At 37.0% G+C, this 22,165-nt stretch overlaps 1 protein-coding gene across 3 annotated transcripts in view; it reads right to left on the reverse strand.

Moving 5' to 3' along the window:
• Positions 1-886: 886 nt before the first annotated feature.
• Positions 887-22,165, reverse strand: part of RNF144B (ring finger protein 144B) — a 144,438-nt gene continuing 123,159 nt past the window's right edge. For 2 of the 3 annotated variants that reach the window (XM_039866477.1, XM_039866476.1), the window contains exons 4-8: positions 19,636-19,696; positions 8,912-9,116; positions 6,845-6,989; positions 3,376-3,465; positions 887-2,202 (exon numbers count right to left, since the gene is read on the reverse strand). In XM_039866477.1, the coding sequence (XP_039722411.1) occupies positions 2,062-2,202; positions 3,376-3,465; positions 6,845-6,989; positions 8,912-9,116; positions 19,636-19,696 (642 nt within the window). In that variant the 3' untranslated portion in view covers positions 887-2,061. The remainder of the gene's footprint in view (positions 2,203-3,375; positions 3,466-6,844; positions 6,990-8,911; positions 9,117-19,635; positions 19,697-22,165) is intronic. The other variant, XM_039866475.1, reaches the window with a different exon arrangement.

Below are 22,165 nucleotides of genomic sequence, written 5' to 3' on the forward strand. Positions count from 1 at the left end.
AGAGTGTTGAAGGAAAATAAAGACACTTAATATTGAGAAATTTCTAATAAATGATTAAAAATGTTTTTGGTTGGCTGCCCTTCGAAAGTTTTCCCAGAGTTCTCGATGTTCTATACAAACTGTAAATAAAAATATACATGACCAAAATTACTATACATAGATATCAATATGTACAGATGAATTAAAGTTCCTTAAATATACACATCCCCACTTAGAATACATTCTATTACATAAGCAAAGCATCATTCATTAATAATAGGTTCACGATAGCAGCAATTTAATAATCTAGTTATCCAGTTACCTTGGAAAATAGCATAGGTCCTGATAGGGCCTGATGTGGTATCTCCGGTTTCAAGGAGACCTCTCCATTAACATTTAATATAGTTTTCATGAGGCACTAGGCTATATTGCTAATGGCAATTATGTCATCCTGTCATTGGAGAAAAAGTTATCCTTTTCAAAACCCATTTATTCAAAATCTGACTAATGGCATAATGGGAAAAATAAGTCACGATGAGGTGATACAAATCAAACTGTAGAAGATATATAAAGCTTTTATATTTTACTTCTTACATATTTTTGTTGTTTTATCAGTGCCTTGTACATACAGGAAAGTATTTTGATTGCCCTAACAGATACTAAACTTTGCTGAGAAGACATCTGCTCTGAATTGTGTTTGAAAATACTCAATTTTACAAACTGAGGTGGCATGATGTCATCCTAAGTATGGTTTTAAAAGAGTTATGTTTATGAATCTATACCTTTGGGTAAGTTAAGAACCAAAATTTATTTATATATATATGTATATATGTATATGTATATATATACACACACACACACGTGTGTGTGTGTGTATACATATATATATATATACACATACACACGTATATATATACGCACATATATATATACACACACACACATACATATGTAGTATGCAAAAAATCTTCAGGTTGATTTATAATAAATCGTATTAGTCACAGAATATAGAATAGTTTTTACATAAACATTTATTTTGTGTGTACTACTGTGTGTAATAATACACAATATTATTTTGTGTGTATATTCATGCATGCCCAATGGATAGTAATTTTAGGTAGTCCCCAAGTTATATGGATTCTAGATGAACATATAGACTTTAATATTTACTCTTAGTGTGTATTTTTACGGTCCAATTCTAAATCTGTTGGGTGTATGAATACAGAGCTCAACAAAGGTCTTTGTTATCTATGATGAAGGTTTTGAACCTCTGCCACTCCACTAATATAGTTCACGTAAAACAAGACTGCAGCTACTGGCTGTAAGAGAAGAGTTTATCACCTTAAACAAGTTACACTTGCCAAGGGAGAGAGGCTAAATTAGACCACATTGTTTTATATGCTGAAATCCTTTTACTGGGAGGGGACAACTCCCTCTGCACAGCAGTTTCTCCTGCTTGAAGCTGAGATCACACAAGGAAAAACCTATTGTGTCTCTGCCAAGTCACTGTGGGAATGTCGGGAAGCACACCCAGTAGCCAGCAGAGGCAGAACCACCATATCGACTCCTAAGATAAGCAGCTGTGTTATCGCTCTTATGAGAATTTTCCCTGATATAATCTTATCCATGGGTTTTCTCCCACATTTCCCATGGTGGTCAAATCAACACAGATCAGGTTCTGGCTTCTCAATCATCATGTATGTCACCAACCATGACAACACCTTTATTACACTGAATGTCCACTCAGGCTCCTTGAATATGGCTGGAAGTTGAATAGTCCAGTGGGATTTTTCAGATGATAAAATGATGATGCGTTAATTCCTCTCCAAGAACCCAGAGCTCCTGACCTGCTCCACAGACACAGCCTGGACTGCAGAACCTGATTCTCTTTACAAAGGAACACAAATACCAGTGCTTGGCCTTTTCAGATGCTGCACGTGGGCAAGCAAGTTCAAAGTCTGGACACAGAGGCACTTCCAAAATTTGGCAAGAAGAAGGAGGTGAGTTCACTAAGTGGGGTTTTATCACTGTGTTGTCTCTTACGTATAAGACATCTGTGGCACACGGACACATCAGAGCTCTTTAGGTTGTAGATGGGTCATGCTTTTTCTTCTTGCCCCGACAGGACTTGCAGACACAACAGATTATACATGGGGAAGCCAAGAGCAGCAAGGGTGAAGTCACCAAAGCAATGATGCCCAACCCTACAAGAATCCCGACCACCTGGAAATTTAGGGGAGAAAAAAAAACCTATTTCAGCAGTTAAATCCTCCTATATGTATACTATGCCATCAGCTATGGACTAACTACTTGTGTCCCGCCGCCGCGCCGCCCCGCCCCCCTCAGATTTATGTTGAAACCCTAATCCCGAATATGATACTGTTTGGAAATGGGGGCCTTAGGAGGTAATTAGGACATAAGGGTGGAGCCCTCATGAAAGGATTAGTGCCCTTATAAGAAGAGATACCAGAAAGAGCTTGCTTCCTTTCTCTCTACCCTCTGCCATGTGAGAACACAGTGAGAAGATGGCCATCTGTAAATCACAAAGACAATCCTTGCCGGAACCCAACCCTGCTGGCACCCTAATCTCCATCTTCCAGTCGCCTGAACCATAAAAAATAAATTTCTGTTGTTTAAGCCACCCAGTCTATGGTAATTTGTTATAGCAGCCTGAACTAAGACACCACCTCAGGCACATAAAACAGTTACTATTATGAGACCTTTTAGCCAGGGCCCAGCAATCCTCTAAACTGAATAAACTAGGGAGACACCAAAGACTAAATCAAAGGTGAGAAGAACAAACCAAATACTAAGTCAGGCTCTGGCACAAGCTCAGTATAATCATGAAATGTTGCTGTTGGCTCTCTCTCTACCTGAGTTTCCTCAACAGTCTCATAGGCATGTTAATAATGATTACTAGGCTATTAACACCAATTCCTTCAAAAGGAACATGGCCTTTAATAAATATGAAACACTATTAAAAATAAACCAGGACTCCCTTTGAACCTGTCATATAAACTCACAATGGCATGTACAGAGGGATCCAAAGCCCAGCAGGGGCTCATCAGGTTTTAGAGCACTGCCTTCCATAGCAAATACACCTTTAGGAAAGCCATTCTACCATTTTTTGCAAGAGGAGAAAACATCTGCCCTCATTTTGCAGGTCACTGTTAATTACTTGGCTGACCTGGTGCCCTGCCCTTCCACTTATCCTCAAGAGGACTGTGCTCATGAATTAATTCAGACAGTTGCTGTTCCCTAGCCCTGGCCCAGACCTCCCCAGAACCTTCCAGGCTTGAGTGGGTAAGCAGGAATAAAGTGGGGAGGATGAACAGGCAGGCTTTTTAAGCCATCACGAGTCTGGTTTATTTCATGCTCCTTTTAAGGTCAGGGTACCTGTGTTCGGTTCCACATCACTGAGGCTCTTGAGTGGCCGAGCTTATTCCTACACGGCCCTTTGTCATAATGTCTGAGGAAAATGTCATTCTGGAAAACAAAAAGAGAGATTTTGGTAATCATGCAGTTTTGAATTGCGAGATAGATACTGACCACATCAGATCACCTTAGTGGAAGCAAAGGCTCTTTCTAGTGACATTAATGACAGTCCGTAGGAATTCCAAGCCCTCGATCTTTAGACTATCTCTCAGTAGTTTTATAAATCACTTGAGTAAAAACAGATCATAACCAATGAGACTCTTGACAAAAAGAAATTAATGACCTGATCGATTATCTTCAAAAGGTAGCTCTATCAGAGGTGTGATACGGAATGAGAGGACCATAAACAAGACAGCCAAAAGGGAGCTGTAGTAAACAAGGAGATAACATGCCAGTGGCTTAGATGAAGAAGAGGAAATGAAGTCATGAGATATTAAGAAGGTTACTAACTACATGGGGAAAAAGAGAGGGAAAAAAAATCACAGGTAAACAGAAAGTCACTGGGTAGAAGGCAGTGGCTTTGTTGACGGAAATGACAACAAAGAGATGGACTTTTTTGGGAGGTCATGACCAGAGTTTGGATATGGTGAACTTAAGAAACTACGTGAGACATTCAAGCAGTACTGTTCAAAAGGCAGCTAGTTACATAGATGTGGATTTGAGAAAAAAGACTTGGGAATCAGTCCATACAGGGTGGAAGAAAACACAGAAGTAGATGAGATTACCCAGGGAGAGTACAGACTGAGGAGCAAAGAGGCTGTTGAGCACAAACATGTAAGAATGGGTCAAGAAAGAGCCTGGAAAGGAAACTGAGAAGTAGCCAGAAATATAGAAGGGAAACCTGAAGAGATGAAACCACCAAAATGGACATGGTCAAGATGTCAAAAGCAGCAGAGAACCTAGGTAAGATGAAGAATGAAGCGTCCCTTGCATTTTACCCAAAAGAAATCACTCAGAGTCTTGGAAGATCATAGTCAGGGGATGAGTAGGTGGCAATCTCAGCCACAACAATAACTGGAGGTAAGTAAGTGTCAACAGCTAGAGGTCATTATGCTTTATTGAGGCTTGCTTGCTAAAGGAACAAGAGAAATAGAACATTAGCAAGGGAAAGATGGAGGCTTGAGAAAAAGTGCTACTCATTTTTAAGTGGGAAGCAGTTGAATGTGGGGATAAGTTAGAGACTAGAGAGTGGAGAGCAGAAGTTGAAGTCACAGGAGAGAGAAGCGATAACTGAAAGGGACAAGTCGCCAAGGTTCCCAAAGCAGAAGATTAATTCCTCATCCTCTGAAACAACAGGGATGAGGACTGAAGCAGGAACGCACTCAATGCCCCAGCAAAACTCAAAATCACTCTGTTTGGTGTCTGTCTCAGGCTTGGCTTTTGGACAATCACCTTTCTCCTAGATTCATGCTCTAAAACTTTCCTATAAACAAATATCAACACCACACAATCTGATACAGAACACTTGTCTACAGAAAAGCATCTTTACCAACAAGCCAATACCCGCAGCTAAAACCAAGAAAATGAGATCACAGAAAACAATGACCAGAAAAAGATGCTGTGTATCCAGCCACTTAACATCTGTATCATTTCATCTCAAGTCCCAGAACAGTACAAGTGACAGAACACTGTGTTCTTTGCAACACCATTCCACAAACACATTTCAGCTAGAGGATGGAGAGGTCTGGCGTACATATTTATCCCCTTATACTCTTACTTCCTAAAGAGAATCTCATGGGCTCAGCCTCCTTGGATCTGAACCCAATTAATATTCTAGTTAAACCTGAAGGAAAGAAAAAAAAAAAAAGATTTCTTTCATTTGTAAAGCATGAGGGATGTACAATCAGTCAAATCTTCACTCAGAATATCACTCATTTGGAATTATGAGAGGTCTCAACTATCAAACATAATTGTAATTCAAGGGGTTACAAAAGAATTTTTTTAAAAGAATGAAAACGTTTCAACCCGAGCTGCTGAGCTTCTAGAGTCTAAAATGTAAATTTTCTTCTCCCCAATTTATACCTCATCTTGAAACACTGATGTCAAGCCGATTAAGATTCTTACTCACAGATGTCATCCTAAACAACTTATCAAATCTTCAGTTAAAAATCAGGCACGTGGTGGCAAGCATGCATCCCGTGTTAACGGCACACTCACTCACCGAGTATGTATAATACTAAAGCACTACACAAATTGCTTACTGAATTGAAGCAAACTAAGCAATTAAAATGGAAAGCTGAGAAAAAAATGACCACCCAACCATGACTGAGAGCTTACACTGATATGGACATATTTTATAGGTTCAAATTGCCAAGATAGGGAGTATCTACAAACTACTTAGGCTACAACAAACTTTAAAACACCATAATTGAAAACAGTAGAATTCTCTACAATCCTTCACACTGCCTTTTAACTCTGAGGGCACAATTAGCCTTATTAGCACAAGACTGAATGAAACTACACCTGGATTTGGGAAGACATGCTTTGCGAGTGGTGCAGGAAAAGAAGAATTACACCAGATCCCTTTATCTAGGAGGGGAATCCTAAAAACAGTAGCAATAACACTGTCATGCCAATGAATGAGATAGTAAAATAATGAGAGACACCACTGACTTAAATGGCTTTTTTCTTTAAATACAAAAAAACTGTGGTAGAATAACTGATCCCCTAAAGATAGCCATAGCCTAGTTCCCAGAATTTATGAATATGTTATTTTACGTGGCGAAAAAGAGATTTTGTAAGTGTGATTCAATTAAGACCTTGAGGTGGGGGAGATTATCCTGTATTATATAGAGGGGCTTGATCTAATCACATGGGTCCTTTCCCAGCTGTGGCCAGGAGGAATGACTCTGGAAGCTATGACTATGAAAGAAGGATCAGAGAAATGTGATGTTGCTGCCTTTGAAGATGGAGAAAGGGGTCACAAGCCAAGGAATGCTGGCAGCCTTTAGAAGCTGGCAAAGGCCAAGAAATTGAATCTCTCCTAGAGACTCCCTCCAAAAATGGCCCTGAGGACACCTTGATTTTACTCCAGTAAGAACTGTATCAGACTTCTAATGCACAGAACTAAAAATAATAAATTTGTATCGTTTTAAGCCAAAATTGTGGTAATCTGTTACGACAGCAACATAAGACTAATACACTAACATACCTTTATATATCAGAATGAGACAATGCCCCCAAAGCAGGAAATGTTCCCAAAACAAAAGCTTGCCTTTAAAGCTAAGGTGACATACCTACGGAAATCAAAGAGAGGTTTTACAGATATCTAAAGTAGCATGCTCAGAAAGCCTCATAGAGAAAAATAAATTCTTTGGCAGTACAAAACCAGGTTCGATATTTTAAAAGGAAAGCCTGTAGGACATCAGCTGTTGTGCAGGGACAGTATGGAGAAAGACCACCCAAGAAGAGTCTTCCATGTGGAACTTACGTCCAGGTTCTGGAGACAGTACCAGCAAAATGTGTGCTTGCAGTTCTTGCACATCATCTGAGCACAGCCTTCGTTGCGTTCGATGTAAACCCGGCAAACTGGGCACTGCTTAATGGGAGCATCTGCATCTGTCCCAAAGAGGGCCCTAGAAACAAAGTAGATGAGACATTACAGAATGGGGATTGAGAATGATACCTGATTTTTTAAAAAGCTAGGACCACAAGGGTATACACTAATCAGGACTGCAGGAAGAATGTGCTGAATATAATTATTAATTAAACAATGCCCTTCTAGACTCAACTTTATGGACATCAATGGAATTCCTAAGCCTCCTGATACGTAATGAACTTTTCATTATCTGTGCTTAATTCACCCCCCAGAGGAAAAGGGTTGGGGTAAAAATAGGAGAAACAGAGATTATTGGTTATTTAGATAACTCAAAACAAAAAAGACTGTAATTTATTTATCTTTGGCTTTGAGTAATGATATAGTTGTATTTTCCACAGCTGATTTAATTCATTGTTTTGTCAAATTAGTATTTCATTCCCTGAGCACACACTATCTGAATAAAAAGCTCAAGAAGTCTGCTACATAGCAGAAAAATTAGCTAGAATCTAACAGGGTATAGATCATCTATTTAATGATCTATTCAAATTAATAAATGGAGGAGGTTGGATAGGATCAATAAACAATATTTTAAAGTATTGTAGTAATGTCCAATGTCATTGAAAAGACCTGCTCCAAACAAATGGATAGACTGACACAGGGTCATAGCCTAGCAGGGCACAGAAAATAAGAGAATAAAGTGGGGTGGGAGGGAAGGCTAGGTGAGTCATAGAACTGGGTTGCACTTGAGCTATATTGCTCATCAAAACCTCCCAGCACAGGGACATCCAATTCGCCATGTGTTATCAAAACTATGATAGAATTTGGTACTTACAATAACCTTATATAGCAATGGGGCAGTTACTATTTTAATTACCTGCTCCTTTTTTTTCAAATAGAGACACAGTCTTCTAGAGGCTGAGTGACTTGCATGAGGTCACACTGAAGCCAAGTGAAAATGTCAGAACTCAATCCTTCTCACCCTGGGATCTTTACATTGTCCTGTGATATCCGGGGACCCTACTGCAGTGGCAGCAAAAAACTTAAGAGGTACTGGCTAAAAGGACATATACCTGCCATGTGTATTGGATCTTTCTTTTCACTTGATTTGTTTGGTCTGAGATTCCAGCACAGTCTCACAGCCAGGTAGCATTACCGTTCCTGAAGAATGGTTCTACACACTCTGAGGGCACTGCGTGACTAAACCAACTGGACTACAACACAGGTATTTCTGTTCTCACTGATGACTAAAACAGTCACAGCCTCAAGCAAAGCGAGGGATCAAACACAAAGGGCTCTCACTCTGAGCCCTGCTGCAGTCATAAAAACCTTCTCTACTGAAAGGTACAGATTTAATTGCTTCTCATCATAACAAAATCTCAACCTTGGCACCATCTTTTCAGAGTAAAAAGTATTGAGAGATAAGCTCTTTTCCTCTAGCACCTATAAATTTAGCACTGTACTACACTGAAGGGCTGTTGTTTCTACTGATGTATTCTCTCTGGTATGATGGGCACACCTCATGAGCTGGCAACTTAGGTAAGAAAATAATTTCTGCACCACTTTGTGAGCAGGAAGAATGAGATATGTCAATAGTAGGTAGGTATGGTATCCAAGTAAATGGCTCTTGCCAAGCCATGACTTCCTACTGAGAACCAGTGGACCATGTGTCTCTCTACCTAAAGAGAAATCAAAACTCATACAAATGCTAACTTCGACAGTATTAGGAAGGTTCTCCTCAGGGTACTCTCAGGGTAAATAAGTAAAATCCCCTTAGAAATGCTTTTTTTGGTTATTCTTTATTAACAACTTAACCAATCCTGAGATACTTCTCAGGAAAATTCTTCGGGGAAATAATAGATCACTAAATTCCATTACTAGATAACTCCTTCCCCAAGCAACACATTTGATGTTTCTGAGAAAACTAGTAAATAATTCCAAAGACCAACTTTCCTTTCTTACCCGTGTTCTGTTGGTAGGACAATAGGCTGACTGTCTCTACAGGAGACCTCTGCATGCCAAACATCCTTGCAACATGAGCAGAACTTCAAGTGGCAAGAAGGGCACTCCACCAGCACAGGCTGTCCGGGATCACCTGATGCAACGGGGCACACTGTCTGACAGTCTGCGACAGGACACCACGTTCGGTAGGGGTCCAAGTGAACTTCTAAAGCATAAAGAAAGAAAATGTCATGGTCTATTTATCTTTCATTCGAACTTGAGGCTCTCTTCCCTTCATTGATTCTCTTTTGTAGGCTAACATTTATGGAAGCATGGTACAATCAAAGGAGGTAATTTCTTCACAGTAGACCCAAACCTACAAGGTCCCTTGGCTGTGCCACATTTCTCAGAGTAGGTACTCATGGAATAGGCCGCCACTGCCCTTATGAACAGATAAGCAGTGTACTCACTAGCCAAAATTTGCAACTCTTTTGTAATATTTTTCACCTTTCAGCACGTGGAATAGGCAAAAATCTCATGTCTTTTCTACAATTATTTTGGGTACTATCTTAGAGGAAAATTGTATGTGAAGAGTCTACCAAAGCAAAAGAAAAGAAATCACAAAAGATTTCGTCTTTTCAGGCACTGAGAAATAAGTAGTGAGGTTTATTTTGTTGTTTAAAGGGAAATCAAAGAATAATGAAGAATCAAATAGTTTAGGGACCAAACAGGGTCTGGTGTGGCTTAGCCCAAAAGTCCAATTACCTGTCAATTTGGATATTCTGCTGCCCTACCAATATGCTAGTTAAGAACAATTTGTAAAAATCCACTTACTCTAAAACAAAAGGTAGGAACTTTCACAGACCATAAAATGATAGTTTAGTCACATACCTCCTGGGCTAGATACATGTGGCATGCACAAAAGAAGATAGGGTTGAGGGTAGATGACTCTATTAAAAAGTTTATAAATCTTGTTCAGTTTTCCATTTTTTATTCAATAACAGATCCCATGTTCCTGTCATATAATATGACCTTTAAGGGATCTATCACGTGAAAATTATATTATTTTAGGGGTAGAGTAGCTCCTTTTTCTCTAAATCAAAATATTTTGCAAATTTTAACTGATAAGATTCTAGTTTTAAATGCCCTAAGGCTTGTGATTCTCAGAAATTTCCAGGCAAGAAGCAAAGAAACCCATAGGGTGGTGCAAAAAAGAACTGACGATATTAAGTATCAGCTTAGTTTTAAAGGTAGTAATTTTACAAATTCAGTATCAGAAGGAAAAAGCCTGAAATTTTCAGGTAAACACTCTTCATTAATGTCTCACCTAGGAAATGCAACAATGGATCGGTGCTTATTACAAATTTTCTCTCAGAAAAGCATCCTTAAAAATATTTTCTTATCTATAATTTGAGAGGGGCAGGGGTTGGAGAATGAGGAGCCAAAAATAATCAGAAAAGGGAAACCTATGATTCACACATCCTCAGACCCCAAGAGAGATGGACTGTCTAAGATCCCTAAAACTTTGGAACGGGCTGGTTAGAAAGTTAAGGGGATAGTGACACACATGCTCCAAGGTCTTGACTTTTTACATCCATACCATTTATATTTTCATTCAAAATCGTATAGCTGTTTCACAAATACTAAGCCCAAAGACATGAAGGCTGATATGTAACTTAGAGCTAAAGATTCCCACATCAAATATCTTCTTACTATCCATTCTAAATCACAGGTCTGTTAAAGTTTGATGATAAAGGTAAGTCTATAGGTTAGAACCATGAATAAGCAGTCAATCAAAAGCTTTCCAACTTTTATCTAAATAATGCAAAAGAAGAGATTTACACATGTAAAAAAGCACTCCAATTTTGCAAGGAACCAAGTGAGAAGAGGAAAGAATCATAGAAGATAACTTGAGAACAGCAGTCAAGGGCCTGATCACGGATTATGATGATAAGGCCTAAGCATGATGAGAAGCCGTTGACGGGGAGGGCCATTTTTATCAGGGAAGGGCCATGATGTGACTCTCATTTTTAGAAGATGACTCTGGCTACTGTAGGAAGGAAAGATGGTAATAGAACAAAATGACAGCAGAGAGGTTGATTAGGAGGCTATTGCAGTGATCTAATCTAAAATGATAAACTGGATTACATGTTAGAAGTGAAAGTACTGAAAATTTGGAACATATTTTGAAGGCAAAACTGTCAAAATGCAGTTGGATGTAGTCAACCCAGTTGACAACCACTAACCTACAAAGATGCCTAGAACATAGTAATAATTGAATAAAGGAATGAAGCAACATAACAGAAGTATAAGAAATAGTATCTGTAGATCAATTTCCTATGATAATAAAAGATTGCATAAATGGCAAGGTTCTATATTGTTCAACTCTGTATTCAGATATGTCCAGAGCACAGAAACAATTACCCAAAGAGATTTTGTATAGGGCATCTTGGAGTCTCTTGGAGAAGAGCTTCCTCTAACAGAGTAAAAATCCAGACAGCCAAATCCGGCCAGGTTACACTGAAAAGGCATCTGTCCTTTAGATTACCCTTCAGCCAAGCTCCTAGAACAGCAGCTACAGGTAAAAGTCAAGAAGCCAAAAGAGTGGTTTCATTTTTTAAAATTATTATAATTCCAAAATATTACTAAGAGTGCAATTTTCCTTTATATACCTCAGGTAGCACAGCATACCACAAGTGCAGCCTATAGGCTGAATTAGTAGAAAAGGAAAAAACGCCGAAGGAGCATCAGACATTGGCAGCCCTGGCAGCTAACAGGACTTCTCAAAACCCAAGTCAAAAGGGAACAGACCGATGGACACCAGGTGGTGGTCAAATGGCTGAGTGTGAGTGGGAGCTGTCTTCTCCCCACCAAAAATCTGAGAAGAGGCTGAAGGGAAGGGGAGTCACACAGGGTTCATGAGAGATTTGTAAAACACTTTTTATTACAATTATGATGAATTCAATTCTACCTCCTGGCTTTTGGTCTAGGAAACACAGTAATTATAAAGATAAACAAAATGCACACTTATGCAAAATGTTTAAGGTTCAGTTTCTTCCCGAATTAATATATAATCAACTAATTTATTCTGTATTGGCAGTGATGAAAGCTTCATGTTACTCTGAGATAGGAAAAGTTCAAAAATCTAGAAAAAGAGAAACCGGGAGTTTGTATAAATCAGCCCCTAAACTAACAGTGCCCCTAACTCTTTAATAATGTGATTTAAAAGTGATTAATTGGAACATACTCACATCAAAGATAGACAGATTCACAGACTTGCATTGGAATTTACTTATGAAAATTAGAATTGATCACTGAAGTATAGCCCCATGAGTATTTGATCTTAAGACTCTGCTTGTTCATATAATTTTTGAAAGGCAGGAAATGCTATTTAAAACTATTTTCTACTTCTGTATTCTGACAATTATTAGGAAGTAGAAACAGAAAATAAATAAAACTGCCATGAGGCCTAAAGATCAGGCCTGACACAATGACTTTTCAGTTTTCAAAAATGTGACTCCAGACCCTTGATTTTCTTACCTGGAACTCCCAGCATCAGATATGTGGAGTTTGTTTGTTATTCCGTAGTATATTCTCTCAACTCACATGAGTGGTTTTTCTGCCATTCTCTACTATTGTGAAACTCTGCCCCAAAAGGCATCACAAGAATTTTTATTATTATGGGAAACATCAGGCACCCAAGCTAATTTAATTATCAGCAGAAATAAATCAAACTGTTTTAACTTTTATGACCCACTGCATTTTTAATTATGGCAAAGTTAATTTGCTTTCTGATATCTCAAAGAACAAAAGTCTTTTGCATATAGTTAAAACGCAATTAAGCTAAACTGATCGGAATTAACATCTGCTACAGTAAATACTCAGGGGTGGCCATTAGCAGAGGAGTTGCTTTCAAGATCATTGAAGAGAACTACAAAATTTCAAATTTGGAAATGACTTGTGAGGTCATCTAGCCTAATATTATTATATTAGAACTCACAGAAGTTAGGAGTTTGCATAATGGGGTTAGTGGGCATATGATAGGATTAGGTCTTTTTCACTCCTAGAATACCATTCTCTATGTAAAAATATAATCATGCTATTAAATAGCTATTTAATTTCCACTATCACCATGGAAACCTTTTCCCTTTAAAGCAGCAACTTTGAATGCTCCATCTCGGCAAATCGTGATCTCCTTGGAGGTGAGCAGAGAAAATGGATTCATACATACAGTGAGAGTATACTGAAGGAAGAAAACAGATATGCTAGGTGGCATAATAAATTTACATTGATTATCAAGTTTCTATACAACTCTGTAGAATCTAGAACAATAAGAATGGAAGCATGCTGAAACAGATTTGGATTTGATGAAAAGAAAACAAAAATGATGTTATTGTGCTATATACTCGGTCCAAGATAAAATCGAGATTCTGAAAGATGCTTTCTTAGTTTAGTTTAGAAAACTGGAGAAAAGGTAAGATTTAGTGGTGGTAATGATAAATAATGACAACAACAATAATGGCAGTGATAAGTTACTGAGTGCAAACCATAACAGACACACAATATTAACTCATTTATTCTCTACAAGAGCCCTAGAATAATCATTCCATTGTTATTCCTATTTTACAGATGAGGAAATAGAAGTGCACACAGGGAGCAACAAATACTTAACGTTGTGCTTCTCATTCAGGTCCCCTTGAGAAATATCTTGCTGATATTTTAATTTCTAAGGAAGGCTGAAAGATGTAGAGGGTGCTGTTTTAGATTTAAAACTGATGGACAAGAAAGAACTAAATAGTAGAGGAAGTGTGAAGCTGAAGAGAAAGTGTTATCATCTGAAAGCACAGAATAGCTTAGGAAGGAAACCCTAGACTTAGTTATACATACCGCAAAACACCGAAAAGCAGGCTCAAAAGGAACATGAACACACGAAAACACACACACACACACTCACACATGATCCAAATGGGCTTGTGATGAGAAACCATGAAAAGGAAGATGACCAATGAGAGATGAGAAGTCTTAAAAAATAAAACTGATGATAAGGTCATTAAGTATCATGGTCTTAAAAAGAAAAAAAAAGAACCAATAGCTACACAGGCAGATGAGATAAAACCTTACTGATCAGATAAAGATTGGGTGGGAGTATTTCACCAAGGACAAATAAAAGAGTGAGATGAAACTCAAAGGGCCTTATCATAAATGTTAAGACTCAAAAATGAAAGGAGACTTGTGAAAAATACTGAAAACTAAAGAGCTTTCAAAGAAAAATGGAACCATAGCCTGAAGCAGCATCTGGAACTGAACTTGGCACATAACAGACACTCACTATATTTTAAAAAGTAGATATTGAACATGTGAGTGAATGCAGGAGCAGTAGAAGACAGTAGAAGAATGCAGTAAAAGACAAATTTCTATGTTACTTCACTTTTATGAAGAATACAGCATTTAAACCATTCATAGGTGTTTCTAACCTCTCTATAATACAAATAGCCAAGAACAGACATGCTAACCTACCAAGGAACTGAAATAACTTGTAGTTGTAGTAAATAAAACAAGGTCACAAAAAAATAGGAAAAATGCTTAAGTCTAGAGATGGATAATCTTAAGCTAATTTTCAAAAAAATACATTCTGAGAAAGTAGATTCTGGAAACAAGAAAAAAGCAAAATCCTAGCATTAATCATCAGGCATGTGCTTTGAGAACCAGTAGAAAGTACAGCAGTGATCACTAACATGTGCCAAAATTAGTATTCCCTTTACTTTGTTAATATGGGAAGCCTGACACAGAAAGGGAAAGCCACAAACACCGTAGTAGCCAATGGAAAAGTCACAGATGGATGCAAAGTGGATTCATAGAATAACCAATCAATTCCAAATGGTGTTTCTCTGCTTTCTATAAACACAGGGATGATTTGGGCCCATTCTTATCCAAAAGATTTTTTCTTCACAAAGACTTAGATGAAAACAGAAAAATAAAAGTTAAGCTAATATGTACATAACATAAAGCAGAGGACAATTAAAACACTGGATGACAAACTAAAAACTGAGAAAAGAACTTGACAAGCAATAAGAACTGGACAAAACCAATGAAAATTTTTTTAACTAAGACAACTGCCACTAATCAGATTCCACTTTTTTTTCAGAGCAACAACAATCTCTACAATTCTATTGTCTCAGAGCCCAGCCAATGAGTTTTACTTCCCACCAGTTAGTCATTCAACCCATTCACAATATTAGTATTTAATGCATACCAAGATCCCTTTCTAAACAGTGTCACAAAAAAATGTTTCCATGGCATAGACCTCAAAGTCGCCTAGCTGATAAGTCTTGAGTTTGTGGTAGATACGAAGTCTGCTATGTAAAAATGAGGTATATAATTTAGATACAGATTACCCCAATCAAGTAAATTCCATTATGTAGCACTGTATTAACTTAAACTTACTCTTACTTAGATTGTCTTTTTTCTAATAACAATATTTATAATGGATGATAATGAAGAATTACATGATTATAAATTGCCTTCCAAAATCACCTAAGATCAGCATATCTCTGGGTCTCAGTTTCTTTTTATAAAACTAGAGCATTGAACCAAATGGTCATCAAATTTAACATACTTCCAAATGTAACATACTTTCATAATTTACAAATAGTTAAAAAAAATGTCCAATTACATTTATAATTAAATGAGTGTTTTACAAGTTTGGCAGTTCCTCGAAAACTAAATATAGAATTACCATATGAACCAGCAATTCCATGTCTAAGTATATATCCAAAAGTACCTCATAGTTCATTATAGCATTATTCACAATATCCAAAATGTGGAAACAACCCAAGTGTCTATCAATAGATGAATGGAAAAACAAAATGTGGTATACATATACATTGGAATGTTATTCTGCCATAAAACAAAATAAAATGCTGGTACATGCTACAACATGTATGAACCTTCAAAACATCATACTAAGTGAAATAAGTCAGACACAACAGGAAAATATTGTATGATTCCACTTACATTAAATATCTAGACTAGGCAAATTCATAGCGGCAAAAAGTAAATTGGAGGTCACCAGGGATTGGAGAAGAGGGGAATGAAAAGTTATTATTTAATGGTTAGAGTTTCTACTTGGGGTAATAAAAGTTTTGGAAATAGATGATGGTGATGGTTGTACAACATTGCTAATGTTCTTAATATACCTAAAATGGATAAAATGGTAAATTTTATATCATATATATTTTAACACAATAAAAATTTATAAATTTATAAAATTTTTTATAGACGAAGAAGCTTAGACACAGTCTATGTGATCCCAAGCTAGTCTCCAATTTTTAATTTATCTATAAAATAGAAATAATAAAATCAATTATCAATTCATCAGAATCTATTGTGGGCATGTGTCTAAAACTTGTGAGAAAAAAAAATCCATGTATGAGTAAAACTATGTGATCAACTTATAATACATCAAAGCAAAGATATGCAAGACCACCTACAAAAGACAGACTGGCTCTAAAGCCTGCTAACTTGATTGTAACCAGACTGAATATATTATCACATCTAATGAAGAAACAAGCCAATCACAAGTAGGGCTAAGCACTACAAGAACAGCAAAAAGTCCCGGTCACAAAGCAAAGCGTGGTGACATCTATCCATGCACTATCTGGGGGAGAGTGAGAATCCTGGCCAATGATTTTCCATATGTATCTTGCCTATGGCAAGGCTATTTCCATTGTAAAGATAAATGTGGCACTAAAATGCATATTACTAAGTGAAATAAACCAATCTGAGAAGGCTATATAGTGTATGATTCCAATTATTCAGCATTCTGGAAAAGACAAAAAAATGGAGGAAGTTAAAAAATCAGTGCTTTTGAGGTGTTGGAGGGGAAAGGAGGGACGAACAGGCAGAGCACAGAGGAATTTGGGGGCAGTAAACTACTCTGTAAGCTTCTACAATGGTGTATACATATCATTATAAATTTGCCCAAACCCACAGAATGTATGACAACAACAACAAAGGTATGGTCAATTAACTTAAAGTGTTCTAATGCCAGTGACAAAAGACAATCATATCTATTCTGATATGAGGATATTTCCTGGAGAATGTTATGATTATCTAGTCTTGGAAAAAAGGGAACAGGGAAAGTCTACCAAGTATATTTTAATGTAAATGGTGTTACTCTGAAGTTATTAGTATTTTTATTACCAACAAACGTTATATTTTGAACACTAAGACAAAGAAAGCACTCGTAGGAAGTGCTTTACATATATTAATTTGCTTAATCCTCATCCCGACCTCATGGTATAGAGACTATCATTATCCTCATTTTACAGATGAGGAAATTGAGGTGCAGAAATCAAGTAATTTGCCCAAGGTCATAAAGATAGTAAGTGGTGGGACCTGCATTCCCACCTAGGCTCTTAGCCACTACTTTTTATTTATCAGTGAGAACCAACCTATAGAAAGTTTTAATTCCTGGTACTATTGGAATTTGTGTAATTACAAAAAGGCATTTTACCTAAAATGTAAACGATGAGGAAAAGGCCTGACAGATGGGGCAGCGGGGCAGGTATACAGGAGACTGGTAGACATGGGAGAGGAGAGGTACACATGAGGCAAGGGAAAGCTGTACACAGGCCGAGCCCTCGTTACTGAGGAGGACTGGTGAGTGTACAGGTCTCATCATTTAAGAAGAAGCCCGAAAATCCAACCTAACTCTTTGGCTTTCTCTAGTCAAGAGGCCCCCGATCATGGCACTTGTTACCAGCCACATCCATCCACATGTGAGTACTTAAAATGTCTCTGTTCCAATAGTCATTTATTTTTATAATGGTTGATATTGAAAAAAAGTGGGAGAACGGCAGGGCAGTAGTTTGACACCAGCATCGCCTTTGCTATCACATCCAATAAATCAGCATCTGATGTTATAATGCTTAATCTAATCAGCCCAAGTAGATGAATTAGGGAGGGCCAATGTAAACTACCTATCATTAATTTCTCTAGTTAGCTCAGAATCCACGCAGGACAGATGTCTTCATCTATTAAACCTAAAATTCATCTGACTCCACCGGTTCTGTTACTATGTTCAACATTCTATTTCTTAGCCTCCTATGTGCATCTTCCTATAAAGCGAAATTGTAATTCGAGTAATGTAGTCCAAGGATTTTTTTAGTAAATCCCACCTTAATATAGCAGTCTTATAAATTTAGTTATATGATCTACCCATGAGATATGAATCTGCTTTTGGCTTGCTGAAAAAAAATTCAGCCTATGACACTGAGCCAGATCTTGGCTCTAGGTAGGGAATGCCATCCTGTGACTCCCCTGCAAGTATTCCTACCCTTACCCACTTCATGCTCTGAATGGTTTTCTTTCTTTTTTCATGTAAAAATTATATGTCAGGGTAGTTGCAAAAATTAAATAAGAAAAAGTAATTGTGTTTACAAAACTAACTGGCACATGATAGATAAATATTCGTTTTACCCCTGCCCTGCCCTGCTCTTATCTCTATACTTTACTAATCCAGATAAAAAAGTTAGCAATCAGAAAACTATATGTTCATGCCAGACTGGAGTTTATTTTATATACTCAATGAGAGTATACCAGTCCTAAGAGTCCTGGGGGAAACTATTTTTCTCTAGTTCTCAGAGACGGAAAAACAGACCATTTAGTTCAAGAACATGTTAGTAGGGGGCTGGGAGAAAGGGGTGAAGGGCTAAAGAAGTACAAATTAGTAGTTGAGAGATGGTCATGGGGATGGGGAGTATGGCATAGGAAATGCAGTCAGCAGGAGTGTAATGGCTATGTGTAGAGCCAGATGGGTGATAGAGTAATCAGGGATATCATTTCATAAACTATATAAATGTCTAACCATTGTACTGTATACTTGAAACTAATAATAAAATAAAATAAAATGCTTAAAAATGTTTTTAAAAGAGAAAACATATTTTTGAAGTTATTAACCTTCGTTGTATTAATCAAGTTCTTATTTTTGTTTCATGAATTTGTTTGCTCTCTATAAACATTTAGTTCATAAATATGACATACTATTTCAAAATTTTTATTAAAATAAATTTATTTTTATTCTCTTTAAAAAAAGAATTTATTAGGGTGTGATAGGAAGAAAAGGCAATTAAAAAAGATCTATGAGAAGCCAAAAGGAGTAAAAAAAAAATTCCTACAGATAAAAAGGCAGTATAAATAGAAAAGCTATATTAATTACCCCAACTCCAAAAACAGAAAGAAAATTAGTCTGATACAGGGATCACATTAGGAAGATACACTCAGCCATTACTATAACTACAAATGTAGTACCAAAGGAACAAATGGTAAATATTATAAGGAGCAGTAAAAATGTTTAGCCTGATTAATGTTTTGAAATGATCTTCACGAGTGGAAAAACTGGCAGTAAAACTCATTTTGAGGTTCACTTTCTTTTGTAATAGTACTGTTACTGTGAAACTACCCAACTTTTGCAGAACCTCTCTCACATGAGCCAAATTAAAAATACAAAACAACCAACACGAGGAAAGTTCTATTCCCTAATAGTCTGCATTTTTTTCTGGCTGTGGCTGAGAAAGTTGAAATTTTATGTTGGAATTACAGTTTTCCTCTTTTGGACTACCCCTGTGGCTTTGTTGACAGCCCACAGCTGCCTTAATCTTCCATGCAGGTTAGAAGACACATAGAAAGATGACACATAGAAAGCCACATTCACCAACAAGATAAAAAGAGGAGTGCACACATACCTCGTTCAAATTTTAACCGCTGATAAAGCTGAAATTGATCCACAGGTACCAAACAGGCAATCTGAAACAAAAGACATTAGAAAGATGAGGTTTCAGTCATCAAAGAGCCCTAGGTTACCAGCCTTTTATGAACACTCTTCTTTTTTTTTTTCCACTTACTGTACCTTCTCTATACAAATTTTTTGCAAACTTTTTTCCTCTGCACTGTTCATGCAATAACACAAGCAGCAATCCCCAAGTCATCCCCAATCCTCTGCCATGGCTAGGAGTCCCTCAAGTCACCAGCTACAGAACCCACTTCCATTCTGTGGTCAGCGGCTATTAAGACCAGAGAACAAAATTTTTGGATTTCCCAAATTATTTGTGTGCACGTATAAAAGATGTTCTTTTTTTCTCTGGATTCATTTAAGAAAATTTTTGAAGACTATAGTTCGAGCTTTCAAACACTTAAAAATTAAGGTCAGGTAGAAAGTGCCTCAGGGATTATGAAAACTTCATTTGTCTCCCATGGAACAGTACCTTCTGAGCAATATAAAAATCATTTCTTCTGACAAAAAAACACTTCACGGGGCCCTTGGTTATCATGCGTTGCCATCCATGCCCTGGTAGAAGAGAACGCCTAAGAGCTTTCTTGTGGCTCAACTCCCATTTCCAGTTCAGATGGCAACGTGAACCAAAGGTTTACTAGTAAACAACAATGACCATACCTAACCAAAGAATGTTTTAGATTAATCACTTTTAAATTGCATTTCAAAGTCAGATGCAGGCAAAGCTAACTGTTCTTCAACCGGCATTCTAAAACTAGTAATTCCATTGATGTCAACATGTGAGTATATTCACATTCCTTAAAAAATTTATAACTGAGAAAAATCAAAGGATTTGATATTGGGCTTCCAGATATTCAGCAAGTTGATACAAGACATAGCAATTCCAACTCTAAAGCATTACATATTTTTGGTATAAAATATACCTAGATGGAAGTTTTTGTGACTAACGGAAAGGAGTCAGCTCTGAGAAAACCGAAGTAAAAAAAATGAGACAGCAAAGATAGTACTAAACAAATATAATACATTTTAAAAGGTATTCAAAATCTAATCTTCCCCTTCATCCACAAAAAAAAAAAATCAATTTGTTTATTTTGCAAATAAATTAAACTAAGTTACTTTAATGTAACTTAGAATGTATAAAGAGTGACAAAGCAGGCAAGTTTCATCTTCTTCATTTCTAGTAAAGTGTGGTAAAACATAAACTTAATTTTAACATTTTTCTCCAGCTGGGGGAAAAAATGCTGTATTTTCATCTGGCACAAATAAAACTTCCTTAGCACTTACTATAAAAAAGTTATGATTACTTTTGTTATGTGTATTTTACCATAATTTTTTTAAAGTATGGTTAGACTTTTATTGTACTGAAAGCCAGTTCTGTTTCATGTGTCATAATACTACCTGGACAGCTTCCCTAAAAGACAAAGGTGTCTCAAATAAAATGCAGAATTGGAGACAAGGTGCCGGCAAGTGAAAGCATGAGAGGCATTAAGAAATTAGAGTTCAGTTCTTGACTTAGTCATTCATTCATTTTAGGTGGAGGACAAGTAATCTAATACTACATCAACTTTTGAGCCAAGGTGATTTGGGGAGTGATACCATCTGGACCCAAGAGACTTTAACGGTACTATATAAAGCTATATTTAACAACCCTCCTTCAAAAAAAGCTATTTGAGGTTTTTGATTCTATGGGACATTTCTGTACTCTACTTGACACCGTCTAAAATTGTTTCTGGACTGATGAATATCTTCTTCAAACCCCTCATAATCAACCTCTAAAAATTCCAAGGTTTTTCAATGACAGCAATTTATTTAACAGCTAAGTCAAATATAGTTTATAAAAGACAAAGCAAACAGGAGGTAAATATTTGACTCTGATGAAATGCTAATGAAAAAATGACAGAAATTAATGCAGTAAAAAGTCAACAGTAGAGATGGATGTTTAATGTTAAATTACAAAGATAAATTTCATCAGAGGGCACAATATTGCCAACAGGGAAGTCAGAGGTCTCAAATTTTTTTGTCTTGCACTCTACTTTGAATCTCTTATTTATTATTTTTTAGGTCAAAGGTTTGTATGGAATTAAGCCTTAATAAGATAAATCAATTTTTCTATTGAAATGTGGGATCACAGAAAGTTAGTTCCATCACTTCTCACTCTGTTTGATACTTCTGAAGTAAAGATAACCCCCAAAACACACCATTCTCTGCCCTACCCCCACCACTTAGACTTGTGTTTTCTCCACAGACTCACTGACGTTCTGCTATGGCTAAAGCACTGGCTGGAAGCCTGGGGATACAAATGAGGAGCTGCCCTCACGAGACTTAAATTACTCAGGAGGCAACAAATACACAAAAGTTTTTTAAAAGATCTACTCCTTGATCTTATCATTTGTTGTGTTTCACAGATTAGAACTAATTTCCCTAAACATTTCAGTCACGCTTTTTGGCTTTAGATGAGAGAAAGCTGGATCTGATTTAAAAAA

Source organism: Pteropus medius, unplaced genomic scaffold, assembly GCF_902729225.1.
Source record: "Pteropus medius unplaced genomic scaffold, Ma_sr-lr_union100, whole genome shotgun sequence".
In the NCBI taxonomy this organism is placed as follows: domain Eukaryota; kingdom Metazoa; phylum Chordata; class Mammalia; order Chiroptera; family Pteropodidae; genus Pteropus; species Pteropus medius.